The 15,397-nt window shown below is 38.3% G+C and overlaps 1 protein-coding gene across 1 annotated transcript in view; it reads right to left on the reverse strand.

Annotated features, from left to right (window-relative positions):
- IFITM10 (interferon induced transmembrane protein 10) overlaps window positions 1-15,397 on the reverse strand; it is a 35,777-nt gene that overhangs the window by 16,805 nt on the left and 3,575 nt on the right. Inside the window, exon 2 of the mRNA XM_032212797.1 lies at window positions 13,704-14,111. Coding sequence (XP_032068688.1) covers window positions 13,704-14,111 — 408 coding nt within the window. The remainder of the gene's footprint in view (window positions 1-13,703; window positions 14,112-15,397) is intronic.

Below are 15,397 nucleotides of genomic sequence, written 5' to 3' on the forward strand. Positions count from 1 at the left end.
CTTGTAATCTTTTGGTTTGTCCTTTGCGCTGATTAGAGTGAGATAGAAAGAAACGGATAGCAGATTGTTCCTTTCTTCTTCAGTACTTTCCCCCAAATGAGGAAAGACTTGAAGGCTTCCAGAAATCACCTTTCAGAAAGAAGTACCAACGATTGCAGGCTATTTTTAACATGAGTTCTATGAGAACTCACAAGCTGAAAGTCTTAACTCAGTGAATAATGTTGTCTACAGGAAAACCTTCCAATTTGATGATCCTAAGTCCAAGAAGGAATAGGAGTCAATGCATCAATAACATTTTTTATCCCGCAGCACCCTTGCAATACTAATAGCAAAGCACAACTGCTTGGGCTTGTAATGTATCCACATAGATGGATTTCGTGCACGAACATGTCAGATGCTGCTGAACCCAAGTTATATCAGATTTTTAAAAGCATGGGAGATGCTTTTAGCTCTATCTATACTATCACTATGCTAGTTTTTGCTTTGCTTTGTTCCAATCAGATTTTTCTCACTAAATTGCTGCTTTAATTAATTCCTAACCACAACCTCATATTTTTAAAACACATAGAGATTAGAATAATGCAAGCCACAAGGTTGAACAATGGAAGCTCTGAATTGTACGTTATACCAACCACCAAGGCATAAGACAATGTAATTTAAAATCAGCACTTGTATCTCCACCACTTCTATAGATTCAATATATTATCAGATTCCCAAGAAGATAGATTAGATAGTGAATGTGAACTAAAATGGTATGAATGCTCACTGATTCAGGTTAACCTTTCCTAATGTAAAACTTGCAGGAATTCCGATAATTCTTAGCCAGCACATTCAGGACCCCTGAGAATATTGGGACATGTAGCCTAAGATATTTGGTAGGCCCCAGCTTGGAGAAGGCCAGTCAAGTAAAATCAATTGATAGTTGCCAATGGTAAACTATTGATGAATGTCAGGCACCAAGGATTAGGACCATACATTAAATTATAGCACAGGTTTATTCAAGCCTATACACAAAAATTTAATCACCTAACAGTCAGCACTAAACTGGCACTAGATTCAGAGTCAATGGAATTCAAGAAGGGTCTTGAATCATTTGTGGCAACGTAAGGACTCTAAGCTTATGACATATTTAATTGTGCACCCAGCTGTGCCTGCTCTTATTCTACAGTGAGACTAAGAATGTCTACATACATTTTAATATAATTTTATACTTCATACAATTTTCCTGAAGTGATTTCAAATCATCTGATACTTACTGTATGTGGAACTACTACCAAACTTTAGAAGACCCCCACTATATTTATTCTTTTCATGGTGCAATAAGACAGATAAGAAGTAATGCATAGCTGAGACATAGACCAAAAACTTCTGTATACCAAAAGCTTCTCAACAGTTCCTAGAGGGATTTTAAAGGCCCATAACAATCACTGAAGTCTCAGATTTCATGAAAATGTGTTATCTATTATATAGATAATAGGCTGGAGAATTATTGAAGTCCACAAGACTTAAACTTCCCACCCCTCTGCATTAGAGGAATAATTTGGCCATGACAGTTGGAAGGAAATGAAAATAATGGAATTGAGATATAGAATACTTTTTTTTGTGAAAAGTGGAAAATGAATATATGTGGACTTGTGGGTAAAAGGCATTTCTGCTCAGAAGCCATATCAAAGACGTACAAGTCTTTAGAAGAAGCAACATCAATTTTTTGCTTTTCCTAGAGATTTAAAAATAAAAGCTACTGCAGCCATAGCAAAAAAACATTGATTACTCAGAGCTATGGGGGAGGGACGAAAATACAGGCAATTTTGAAAAGCTTTGCAAGTCTTTCATTAGACAAAATCAGGTGTACTAATATAAATGTGCAGGAGTTTAACCATTTTTTTTTAAATGAAGCAGCGGGCTTATCTTACAATTATCTCTGAAATTACTATACAGCAGCATGCTAGAAAAATTACATTGTATAAGTGATAAAATTCCACTTGCTCTTCCTGAAAATGTTCATAATTTCTCTCACAGCTGCAGCACTATATGTTGATTTATAAGATAGAAATACATTTTAAATCAATGGATTCACTGAAATGAAGAAACCCAGAAAAACATTTACATCAGCATAGCAGTGTTTCTGAAACAATATGGTAGGTTGAAAATCCTTCCCTCCCATTGTCTCAATGAAGAGTCATGGTAGGTTACAAGAGTCATCAGGAAACATCTATCTGCAGACAGAAATATTTATCTATGCTAAATACACAAATATTAAAATTGCTAATAAAAATTACAAAATACAAAGGTAATTGTAATAGTAATAATAAAGTAATAATAAAAACAAGAATCAAGATAACATAAGCAAATTAATTTAAAAGAAATTCAAAACCAAGTAAAGTAAAAACAAACTAGTCAACAAAATGCTCTTCCATCTTCAGAAGCTTCCAGAACATCAGAAGGAATTGAGTAGGCTTGATTTCTAAGGGGATGTTAATCCATAAGACCAGCAGAAACAGCATCTCCTGACTTTATTTCCTTTTATTTCTTGAAGACATCATCTTACAGTACTAAAGAGCCCCCATCTTGTCGGCAGCCCACTGCTAAGAACATTTAAGGTGACCAAGCTGTTCCAATAGGAACATAATGTTTTCCTTGGGAAAACAGAAGAGGAGCTTCCAAGTGGAGGAATTGGCTTGAGTGACACAGTTGGGGTACTTGGTCTGCTGAACTACAACTGCCCCTTTCATTTTACCCCCTGGGTTGGCACTTTTTCAACATTACTGTTTTGGCTATGAAGGAGACCATAATCCTGCTTCTTTAGCCACATTTTTCTTTTTTTTTAAATGATCTCTGACCCGGACTGATGCCTTCAGTCCTAAAAGGTAACTAAGAAACCAATGCCACGTAGATTAGGACTACTTTTATTGTAGCAGCTATAGATGCATCTCTTTAGTGTCACATGGTGGTTGATGGATTAATCAGTTGACAAAAATCACATACCTACGAGCATCTTTCAAGTCTAACACTTCTTTCTCACATACTAAAGACCCTTTCTTAAACTCTGGCTCCAAGAACACTTATGCACCAGATGTTGGCTGGACAAATCCAGGTTCCTGCTGCCTTTCAGTTAAGGGAGACAAACTCTTGCCTGCTATGAAGTGGTCAATAGATTGACAGCCTTTTGATTAAAAAAAAAAGATTAGAAAAGAATAGATTGGCTTAAACCTTACAATAACCATCTGACATGGAGAAGGCATGGCAACTGATGTTTCTCATGTCTGGGGATGGAGAAGTGTTAGTCATTGATCTAACAATGTTGCATGGAAGAAATATATGGACATCAGCACAGCATGTTAAAGGCAAGCATGATTCATACTAACATGACTTCTTCCCACCTCTTACATGGGAGGAAAGCATTCCAGAGATGAGTGTGGATGAATCTACAGATCTGCTGTTCATAGATCTAACGATCTCTTTCATGGCTCTCATTTGGAAAGGATTTTGGTTAGAAGCCTGAGGCACTATGTGCTCTTTTTAATCTCTCTGATTGGTCTGACTGGTGTGAAGGGTTCCTTCTCCCTGTCTCTAATGATGGCATTAGAGACAGACACTTTATCAGTTTCTCTTAACTCCAGATCTCAGGAGGTTACTGAAGTTGTAGTACTTTGCAATTATGAACATTATCCCTGCCCCGCCTGTCTATATTTACTTTGCTAGCTGCAAGGCAAGCTTGATGTTTCTTAATTTTTATAAATCTTTGTTCTTCAAAGAAATATGATAAAATTATGAGAATTTGTCGACTGGGTTTCTTCATTAAGAGCTTGCCGCCAGCTGGCCAACCACCTGTGAGCTCAAGAGCTGCCTTTTATTTCTCAGAGTAAAAACTGGAAAGTCAACATTCACTAAAACTGTAATTATACATACCCACTTATTAAGAAATAATCTCATTGGACTAAGTAAACAGCAAGGTTGGCTTAATCTGCATGTTCATGTTTGCACTAGGTGTCCTATGCTACAATTCCAAGAAACCTAAAAATCTGGGTTTATATGTCTTGATTCCTATCTGTAAAAGAATGCAGTAGCTGGTTCATATATGCATATTTATTACTAAGTGACTGCATGAAGAAATGACATATGACAAAAAACCTCAAAAGAAAAAAAAGAGAAAATTGTCTCTTAGACATATTGCCTTTAAATGGAGACAGTTCACGCATTCAGATGTAAATAATTTATACGATAAAGCTTGAATTCATCTTTATGTTTAATACAAAACACAAACACAATTACAGGAGTCAGTAAGAAACAGCAGGGAAGATGAATTTTTAAGATATAATCCAGAAGTAAATTATTATTTGAAGCTGCTAGCGGCCCTGAAAGGGAATCCTTCATTGGCATAATTTGGAATTGGAATCTTATATACAAACATTTCCTATGTTTGTAGGAATGGGTTCTTCAATAGGGGCTGGATATTAAGAATTTGCACATGGAATTCTAGAAGTTGGAATTCAGCACATTCAGAATATATACTGTTAAGGAGGATGGCTTATACATTTATAAAAATGTAAGCTTTTGTATGATCTTAAATTTGATAAAATGACCAAAAGGTCAAAGAAAAGAACCGATTAAGTATTGAACTATACAATCTAAACTGTATCTCTTCCTTTTTTAGACACTGGAAGAAAAATTATCTTTACGGTAGCCATGAACAGATTCTAAACACACATACAACCTTAGATTTGAAATATAGGATTAGCAGCAATCTCAGAAGAAGAATGGTACCACTTTGAGCACAGCATAAACTGGATCCACAGTACATACTGAGGTTACTTATTTTTATACTAGGATTCTGTGTCAGTCTGAAAGCGGCCCCCACAACCTGAAGTTTCAGTTGACGGCAGCACTAGTGGACAATTGAGCTAATTTATCTCAGGCTCAATTGCAGTACAGCTGAAGTTGCTGACATGCTGCAATTCCTTTTCATTTTAGGATATAAACTTTACCTTACCCTTCCTTTTGGCTACCATGAATCACTTGGGTCTCTCATTGGTTGGATTCACTCTTAATGTTTAGTGAATACAAGTAAAAATAAGGCAATTGAAATGTCCTGGCCCAAACTAAAATCAGTGAAATGAACAACTTATCTATAATTGTCAAACTACAATTACTTGGTCAACAAATCATTCAGTTACTACCTGACACTCTAACTAGATAATTGCTACTGACATCTAAATTAGACTTAATAATTAAAATTATATTGAATTTTAAAAATTGGTTTATTTTATTTATTTATTATATTTATTTGCTACCTATCTAGCCTTGCGGAGATTCTGGACAGCTTACAACATTACATTGTTGGTATTTGCCAAAAAAGAAGCACATCCTTTTAAGTCAACTTCTTACTGCCTAAAAAGACATTTGCAAGGTTTTGAAAGACATGACAAAAATATCCTGTTAATGAAAGTTAATCAAGATGTCCCTGGGCCCACAATTGCATTTACAGAATGTACAAACATGCTTTAGCCATGCCAATTCCACCTGCTGGAAAAACTGAGACTTTATTAGACAGAATAAATCTCTCTCTCCCCCCCCTCTCCCTCCCTCCCTCCCTCTCTCTCTCTCTCTCTCTCTCTCTCTCGTTGTCCTGGATGATTACACTGTAACCATCAACTAGAAAACATACAGGAGAGGATTGGTTGCTGTTTTCCTCAATCAGCCATAAAAGGGAGTCAGAATGACTGTTAGCTCTCTGTTTATTAGATGCTGGGCTGATCTGATCTGAGTGTTTTGGAAGCTGGCTGTTAGAAAGTGCCGTGAGCTATTGTAGGCTTTGCAAGTGCTAGCAAACTTTGAGTACCTGACTGTTTGTATGATTATGTATTATTATATATGTATGTTATTTGGATTATCCCTTAACTGAAAGACATTGATGACTGTCTTATCCATGTATGACTTGGACTGTTTGATGGACTCTGATACCTCTATTTCCACGAAAGTAAAAGCCTATTTAAACTGCAGTGTCTCTGTATGCTGGTTTGTGTGTTCTCCTACACAACTCCCACAACGCTTCTCTGTATGCACTCGCTCTCCCAACGGGGAGCTTACCTAACAGAATACATTACAGTTTGAATTTTGAACATTACAGTTCAAAATATAGCTTTCAATTGATAAAAACCTTTCACCTCTTCGAAGGAACTTAAATGAAAATGCACCATTGGCCTCTGCCCTTCCATCAGGATGCATTGCCTAAAATATTTCTCTATACCATTTAACCAATATCTTTAAATGAAGGTGATGCTCAGATATAGCACCAATTTTTGCAATTTTGTCTGTATAACCTCAAGTATTTTGAAAAAAGGATATTTTTTTCCAAAATGGATACTATCACCTCCTATACAATACTTGTCATGTGATTCTATTTCCTATGCTCCTTTCTCTGTCCTGAAGTTTTTATGCCTTCAACCTTTGTCACGCAGTTTCTTTCTGTATTTTTGAAGATATGTTTGCATTTTCCGCTTTCTCCCCAACTTTTCCTCTCCTATAAAATCAGAGCCTAAAGATAGAAGAGCCCTAAAGGCTTTCTGCAGAAATTACTGATAAAAAAAATCTTCCAACTCTATGCCATGTAGAATGTTGTAATAATGGATCTTAACAATCCATCACAGTGACAGCTATAAAGATGCAAAAGTTGTCTAGTCTAGCACATGTCCTTGCTAACATTTCTTATATTGTGTTTAAATGCAAATAGCTATATTTCTCTGGTTTGGTGGACCTGACTTAATGACCCATTTATCTTTGTCAACTTAAGTCAATGTTTTGACTTTTTCAGAGCTGTTATGATGGCAAAAGTTTTGGTCACTATTTTTCCCAGGAGGATTTCTAATATCATTTTCCCAATAGGTTTTACATCTGAATGATATTTAACTAAATCAAAATGGCAAGGTGCCTTCTTCAACCTTTCTAACTTTACCAAAATTGGAGTCAAAAATTACTTTGTTCCTCTGCCTCAAAATGTAGCGTACCTTTGGACTTGTTTTTTTCCTTAAAAATAAATTTTTGTTCTAAATTTTCTTTATGTTCATAATTGTTTTGGTTAGGATGAAAAAAATATCACTGCATTTTCTTTCTTTCTTTTTCCTTTTCAAAGTTCCATTTGAAGGTTTGCATCTCTTCTTGAGTTCTGGATAATTTCCTTGGGGCTTCTTATACATACAGTATATCCAAATTTCCCATCTATAGTCAGTCCATTTTCAATTCCTTTCTGATTATGCATGTTTAAAGTTTTCTGTCGGCTTCGCTCTTAAATGGTTTAAGCAGTGTTAATGCCATACTTTCATGGCATTAACTCCCCAAGCCTCCTGCTTCCAACAAGTATTTATGTCTACACTTGGTACTAAGCTTAGATATCCAGGCAGTTGCCTAGGACATCAAATTTTTAGGAGATGTCAAAATTGAAAAGACTTCCAAAATACATAATACAAGTATAAAATCGCATAATCTTTCCTCATTCCTTTAGGACTTTTTCTTTCTATGCTTTTCAAACATATCCATTGCTAAAGTTGGATGTGACATATGACAACATTTGAGTGCTGATGTAATTAAAATTATTTACTGTTATTCATACTATAAAAGTTGAAAATTTTTGAGAAAGATAAAAATCGGTCCAGGGCTGAAAATTCTAAGTATAATGCTCAAACACTCAATGAAAAAAATAGAAGATACAAGTTGGCACCTCTTTGAAATTCCCTTTTAAAAAAAGGAAAATAAACTAAACCACAGGGGTGCTAAAATATGACTTTGGCTATTGTGTCAAAATGTGACGTCTGTCCTTGTTTGTGCATGTTTTGAACACAAGAAGATGTGTCCCAAAATAGATGAGAAATGTTAGTATTCAAACCAGGATTTAATTTGTAGGAGAATTCTTCAGACCTAGAACTTCATTGCTATCCCTGAGGCATTTCAGAATGCCTCAGTTTCTACAAAATTCCTTTTCTCTACTATAAAAGAACTAGACTTTATTAAGAGCCACTTAGAGGCTTAGAAAAAACTTGCAGAACATATAGGACGACTCTCAGATACTTCCTCCCCTCCATCGTAACACATTAACATTCAGTCTCCTCAAACATAAACATTTGTTTTTCTATTTGCTACATGTTTAGCAAACTCCTCCTCACAACGGCATTTGTTTATTTATTTTAAAAACTCTGATTTTCTATTTTACACTGTCAAATATTCCATGTCTCCCAGTTGTTATATTTCTTGGAGAACACCATTCGGGGCAGAATCAGTTTCAGTTTGATGAGATCCTTCATTAAGTGTTCTCTGATGGGTCTTGGTGGGACCTGTAATGGTGGATATGTGACTGGCAACATGGTGACATTGACTTCTACTTGCCTGTGCTCTACTTTGTAGGAAATCAACAGGGCCAATTGAGAGCCACACAGTATTGATCAAGATACTGCTGCTATTTTTTTAATGGCAACTGAGGGCAGGGTACAGCATCTTCTACTCTTCTTACAAAAGATATCCACATGAAACCCCATTTTTCCATCCTTCTTTTCAATGAGGGACAGAATTCCTCCCTCCCCGAAATAGCAAATTCTGGGTGAAAAATAAGTGGCAGCGTTTTTATCTATAAATTGGAAAGGGATTAGGGAAATGGAAGAATTAATCTCACCTTCGCCACATCATTTCACCTTTCTTCATGCAGCAGATGCTGCACTTGAGAAAACCTAACCAAATATAAAAGGGATATTGGTCCCCTTTTCAGTAGCAGCCATGCTGGCACTAAATTGTTAGTATTCATTTGCTTATCCATTGGAAGATAATGAAGAATTAAGAGATACTGTGAAGGACAGGATTATAGAACATATTCTATGCCTTGAAAAAAAATGATACCGAATACACAAAAATGGATCAAAATTCTAGAATATTTTGATCATATTTTGAAACATGGATAAACTCATTTAAGGCTTATGAAATCTATTTTGCCATTACCCAGAACTTTATCATCAAAAGCCTGATGCAATAGTAGTATAATCAGAACTCACGTATTCAGCATCTGCAAATTTGTTTTGATGTAATTGAATGAAATTCAAAAGCCTGCACACTAAATATATTTCTTGTTGTCCTCTTCTTCGGCTTCTTATATTCGTCATATATTTTGTCATATATTTTGGGACAAGAGAGATTATTATTGTTTCTAAATAACAGGAAGCCAAATAGTATTGAACAACTGCAAGATTTCTGCATCCCCAGAAATCTACCAATAACTATTAAATTATCTTCTACTACTTAGGTTGTTTTTTTAATCTAACCCTCCTTTTGGGGTACAATAATTGTTCAGGTGTCTATGCTGATAAGCTTTAGATTATAGCAAAATGAAATCTTGCTTTTCCATCATTTAGGTTATTCAAAAATTCTGTAGCTGAATAACCTAGCCAACTCATCATAAGGCCAACTTTTATAAACACACTGACCACAAATGCAATACCTCTGCCTAGTCTCACGGTCCCTTTGCTAACAGTATTGTAATGTGAATGAAACTATTTTCACTCAATGTTCTTACAAGCCCTTTGGGCAGAGACATTTGTCAGACTTTAAATCTTCACTTTTACCAGGCAATCGGATTTCTAACCCTGGCAAAGATATTAGGAACAGCCCCTAGTACAGTATGCAAAGGTCACAAAGAAGAACTATCAATTAGCTTCCCTCCTGTCTACCGCAATGTCCTGGAGATGAGCGGTTGATCACCTGGATATGCTCATATTGTTTTCCTAATAATGGTACAGAAGTTGTTTGATTTCTTTTGCAACTTTCCAGTCTGATCTACACTTTTCAGAGTGTTTCTAATAGTCACCCATCCATCTTAACGAACCAGATCCATGCCTATTTAAAATTTCATGCTACTTAGATTTGCGATATAACTTGGGATAGTGCTTGAAAAAACCTGATGTAGGTGGAGAAAGAGAAATTTATCCAACACCCTTAACACAGTTCCCTGTTTTGGTGTGCTCTTATATACTCTATAAAGATTCTGCTCCCATCCTGTTTTAAAATTTTAACTTTTGCATGGAAAGCATTATAAATGCAGAATATTTTACATTAGAATTTGCTTCAAAGGTTGTCCCTTGTTGCCCCCATTTTTCCTTCAACCAATAAGTTGGCTTAGAACCAGGAGAATAAAAAACAATTTATTAAGAGCAAGGACATGACATAAGAGGAACATTTGCCACCTGTGAGGCAAGATCTATAGAGCCTAAACCTCAGGTGGAAAAACCTATGCCTGTGTTAGGTGCCTAGGACTGTGTGTGTCCAGAGATTTAGAAAGAGGTAAAAATGAATCATATACAGACAGCCCTAGGTTAAGAACATTTGACTTCAGCACAACCCCTAGATATGACAGGCTGCCTATTACAAAAAAAAAAGGTGGACAGCATTCTCCTTCCTCAAGCTGATGAAGCACTGAAGCCGTGAAACGCTTGTAGGAACTGCTGAAAACAGGCCGTATATTAAAAACATGCAGCTTCAGCACTTTGTCAGCTCAAGGAAGGAGAATGCCATCTGCCATTTTTATTAATAGACAACCCATTTATAAGTATGAGTTCCAATTTAAATACAAATTTGAGTTAAAGATTTAGGGAAGAGAACTCATTCTTAACCCACGGACAGCCTGCAGGCACTTGTAATTGACCCAGGGTAATTATTGCATGACCTTAGATAATGCAGCAATACTTTGTTTGCTACATTTCCGTTTCAAATGCAGCCATTAATCTGAGATCTCTTTGCTCCGAGACTGAACCTGGCTCAATTAAGACCCTAATATGTTCTCCAAAACACTAAAACCAAGGCAAGTGCATGGGCACAAAACTAGTGAAGTTCAGCATGAAACACAGGAATGTAACCTGAAATAGTTTGATGAGAAATCACGTGGAACCACAGTGGGTTATGTGACCAAGAGCGATCACTTAATAGCCAAGACAGTGCACCGCCTAGAAGATGGATTTGTACGGAAATCCAACTCTGTCCTCAATGCTCACAGTTGCAAATTTGATACAACAGACTATTTGCAACTGTTCTCTATTGCTATAAGAAGAGCATTGCATTGATCCATTTATCCACAGAGGACTGCCACAGTCACACAAGGAACATGAGTTAGGGCATGTAATAATACAAAAAACAGGAGCTGCAATATTACACTGGGAGCAAGGGACCTTATGATCAAAACGACTTTCCTGCATTTTTCAAAGGCCATACATGTCTTAGACTGAATGCAAAGCCAGTTTTCAAAGGATGCCGGTTGTAATCCATGTATCATGGGGTTACCTGCAAAAGAATGCTAAGCCTGTACACTACAGCTGTTGGCTCAGCATATTAAACACACCCAACTTCCTGAAATCTCTTTACTTTACAGTAAATCAGACTAATCACACTAATGCAACTGAGGAATGTAGGCCAATCATTGGGCTTCTCTCTCCTCACCCCACCCCAGCAAAATAAAAATAAAAATTGAGGAGCATAGGAACTCAAGTTTGGGGTAACCAGCTTGTACTGCTAAAGAGACAGAGTTAACTTGGAAATGATCCCACTGCCCTCTTGCACAATTTACAGTTGCTGGACACAGGCAATTAATTGATCCGTTTCTGGGATGAAATACGTAAATATATGCTGGGCTACACCAAATTAGTATACATGCTGCCTGTGAAACATATTATATATTCCTCTCTGAGGCCATTTTCAACTCCTCATTCCAGTTTATTAAAAAGGAGTAAAAAAAAAGGGAGGGGAGTATGTGGAGGGGAGAGAGCTACCATCCTGTGATCACTGACAGATGATCACAATTTGCTTTTTGGCTGCACTCAGCAGTGAAATTCCTGGAGTCCAGCTGTCTCATATTCCCCCTGCAGTTATGAGAAATAATTACAGCAGGTTTGCTGTGTTTAGAGGGTTATATTACATTAAAAATATTATACAAGATAGAGAAGCTCTGTGGCCAGATCACCCCCTCTTAATGAAACCATCTCTAATTTTGTAATGGCCAAATAAGCAGGAGTTTTCATACCTATGTAACAGTCTCCAGGTTATCTTTAAATGAACTCTTTAAATGAGTGCATGTTGTTGATTTCCCATTTTTAAACAAAACTGTTCCAGATCTACTTTTCTGATCCATAATACATGTCATATCCATACTTCTACCCTCTCCTATAGCTTCCATTATTCTAGCTAGGAGTTTTGCTAGAAGGTCTCTGTTTCTGACCTTGCCATTTATGAGTCCCAGGGACTGCCTGCTTCTTCTTTGCCTGGGTGATATGAGTAGTAGCAGCTGTGCTGTTCACCCCTTCCTATTCTAATTTTCCCAAGGAAGAAGGTAGTATATGGAGGGAGCAGCATGGTCTTATAAGAGGTTTAGAGGTCCTCCAAAAGGCAGTCTTAGAAGCTGACAAGTACAAATCTTTGTTCATGAAGTACAAATCTTTGCTCATTATTTGCAGCTCCTCTTTTGCCTCAAAGGATCCTTTGCATCCGTAGCCACTCATATTCTAGAAACAAAAAGGTTTCTCCCTAAAGATTAGAATCCAATGATTGATTCTGTAGGACTATCAGATCTGTACTGAAGAACTCTGGATGACCACTAGACAATAGCAATGGGCTGGCATTTTCTGAATTTGTCTGCTGCCATCTAATAGACTTCCAAATGTTTTTAAACACAAGGTGGCAGCCCTAATCTTAAGCTCATTTTCCCATTAGAATACTAAATTCAAAACATTTCATTGGATAACCAAAATCAAAATGATTAGAATGTATAGAACCTGCAATATTCCTGCCTTTTAAGATGAGAATTATTTTGTCTACATATCCAGTGAAAGTTTGGAAATACTGAAGAGGAATAGTGGCAGAGCATGAAATGTTTTACAACCAGAAGATCTATGTTCCATTCCTGAATTCTTGAGAGATGTTCTAGGCAGCTGCTACCAATTAAGATGGATCCATTGCTAGATGGGGCATTGTGTAATTATATGAATCAACTTCTCCAATGCTTTATAAACAAGGAGAGTTAATGAAAATCCCAAGCCCTAAGGCAAAATCTCTCTAGTAATGTGGATTCTCTTGAAAGCTATCGTTTTGTTATGAAAATATTAATCTATTCTACATGTTTAGTATAAAGATAAATAAAATATGTAAACTGATGAAAGGATTGCTATTAGAATATAAAAAAAAGGTTTCTGATGGTGGTAGCATGATAACAATGGCATGAAGAAACTGTATCCTACTAGGACATATATTCTTAAATTCTAACCACCCAACTTGTTCTAATGATTACAATCCAACCGTTATAAAATTAATTCATCTTCCTGGTTTGTCAGGAAACTGAAAGAAGTAATTAAATTGCAATGAACAATTTAATTTATTATTGAAACCATCTAGAAGGTATATTATTTCATTTATGAGAATGCTTCCAGGTTATCTCCTCCCCCCACCAAAAAAAATCAACAGCACTCCTTTTCACAGTATTTCTGTAACACAGACCTGAATTCACAAATAATTTCTATTAGAGAATGTCCATCTTAAGATACTTCCTCCTCCTTGAAATCAGTTCTCATTTCCAAACTTGAGTAAATTAGCAACAATTAGTTGTTCTTGTTAAATGAACACAGACTTAACTCCAACTACAGGCCTGAACCCAACAAGTTTAATCATGCAGGACTGAGATTCATACTTACTTTCAGAGAATATGCCAAGGCAATGAAGCCCAAACAGCAGAAATTGAGGTATACAAAGTTGAAGATGGACCAGAGATAATAATCATTCACTTCAGTGGTGTCTGGGTAGATTTCAATTACAGCAGTGGGATTAGTCATCGTTTTCTTCTCTACTGAGTGTTTGCATTGCACCGGTGGTCTCAGGCTGTCCCCTTTGCAGGTCTTGTTCTCCATCAGGCACACAGCAGAAGAAGGAGACAGCACCGGGGACCCTTGCTGTATGGGGGGCGTCTTGGAGATGCAAGCGAAGCACCCCTGCTGGGGTACATGAGGGGGTCTTCGAGTCCAGAAAGCCCCATCAAGGGGACATGGAGGGCCCAAGGGGGGTTCCTGTGGCCTCTCCGTGATGGCAACCCCCAGTTTACACAACTATATCCAAGGAAAGTCCGTTCCCCTGAGAAAGACAGCGATGGAGAAAGTGGGGAGGGTCAGGAAGGGAAAAGGATGTGAGCGTCAAAAACAAAATACCGGGATTCAGGAAATCAGAAACAGAAAAGAGGCAGTGGAAAAGGCAAGAGAAAGGAGGAAGAAAAAGAGGGATTCCCAGGCAAGGAGAAAAGAGAAAAGAGAGGAGCCTGTTTAAACACATGTACCACAAAGGGAGTATTCTCTAGCAGACAAGAGCAGTCATTAATGTATGCAGCAGTGTAACAGTTCCTGGATTCCCTGCAGCTGGGTGTCCCAGCTCCGCAGTAGGCTTGGCTTGCCCTCTCCTGCTTCCCACACAAAACAGCCTCGGAGTTCATTAATTCCCTGGGAAAGGCAAAGAGCTTGACACATCGTCACATGCCTTCTCCCAGCCAGCCCTCTCTTTCTCTCCCCATCTGCTGGGTTTGGTTTCCTGTTCCATTTCCCCCCGTTAAAGTCCTTTGCAGTCGGATCGGGCAAAAAACAACAGCAATGCTTTCCTCGGTCACTTGTGTAAACACAACTGAGGGTTTTGATTCATCATCCTCCCCATTCCAGAAACCGGGCAAGGGAAGGCGACTTCCAAAAGAGGAGAGAGAGAGTGTGTGTGTGTGTGTGTGGACTCAGGGTGAAAAGGACTCTCTCCCTGCCACGAGACTCTAGTTCTCGTCCCCCCTCCCCATCCCCGCCCCGCATCTCTCCCTCCAACCCCTTCTCATCCACTCTTTGCCCATCTCTTCCGCGGGGCTTTCCCGTCCCGCGTCGGCACCAGGATCGAAGCAGCAGCCCCGGCCGGATGGGGCGACGAAAGCCAGACTGTTCCTGGAACCGACTGCACAAGCTGCGACAGAAAAGCCCGGCCTCCTAGGCTTTCTTTCCTCCGCTCGCTCTCTGCCTATTTTACTGAGCGTTTTCATCTCGGGCTACATTTCTGCTTGACTTTTCCCTTCCTCCCCCTTCTTCACCTGTCAGCAGTTTTTTCCCCCCTTTGGATGGCGTCGCCGCGCGGTCGGGGGTGGCGAGGAAGAAAGGAGGAAGAGGAGGAGGAAGGGGGAAAAAAGCCGGGGCGGGGGGGGGGAGATGTGTAAGAGTGAAAGAAGCGCGCCTTCTCTCGCCGGCTCCTCTCCCTATCCCATCGGCTTTGCAATTACGAAATGGAGCCTGCCCGTAGATCCACCGGCACCGGAGCCCGTCCCTCCGTCCATCCGTAGAGCAGGGCGAGAGCGGATACTTACGGGGAGGGAGGG

The sequence above is a fragment of the Thamnophis elegans genome, chromosome 1 (assembly GCF_009769535.1).
Source record: "Thamnophis elegans isolate rThaEle1 chromosome 1, rThaEle1.pri, whole genome shotgun sequence".
Lineage (NCBI taxonomy): Eukaryota > Metazoa > Chordata > Lepidosauria > Squamata > Colubridae > Thamnophis > Thamnophis elegans.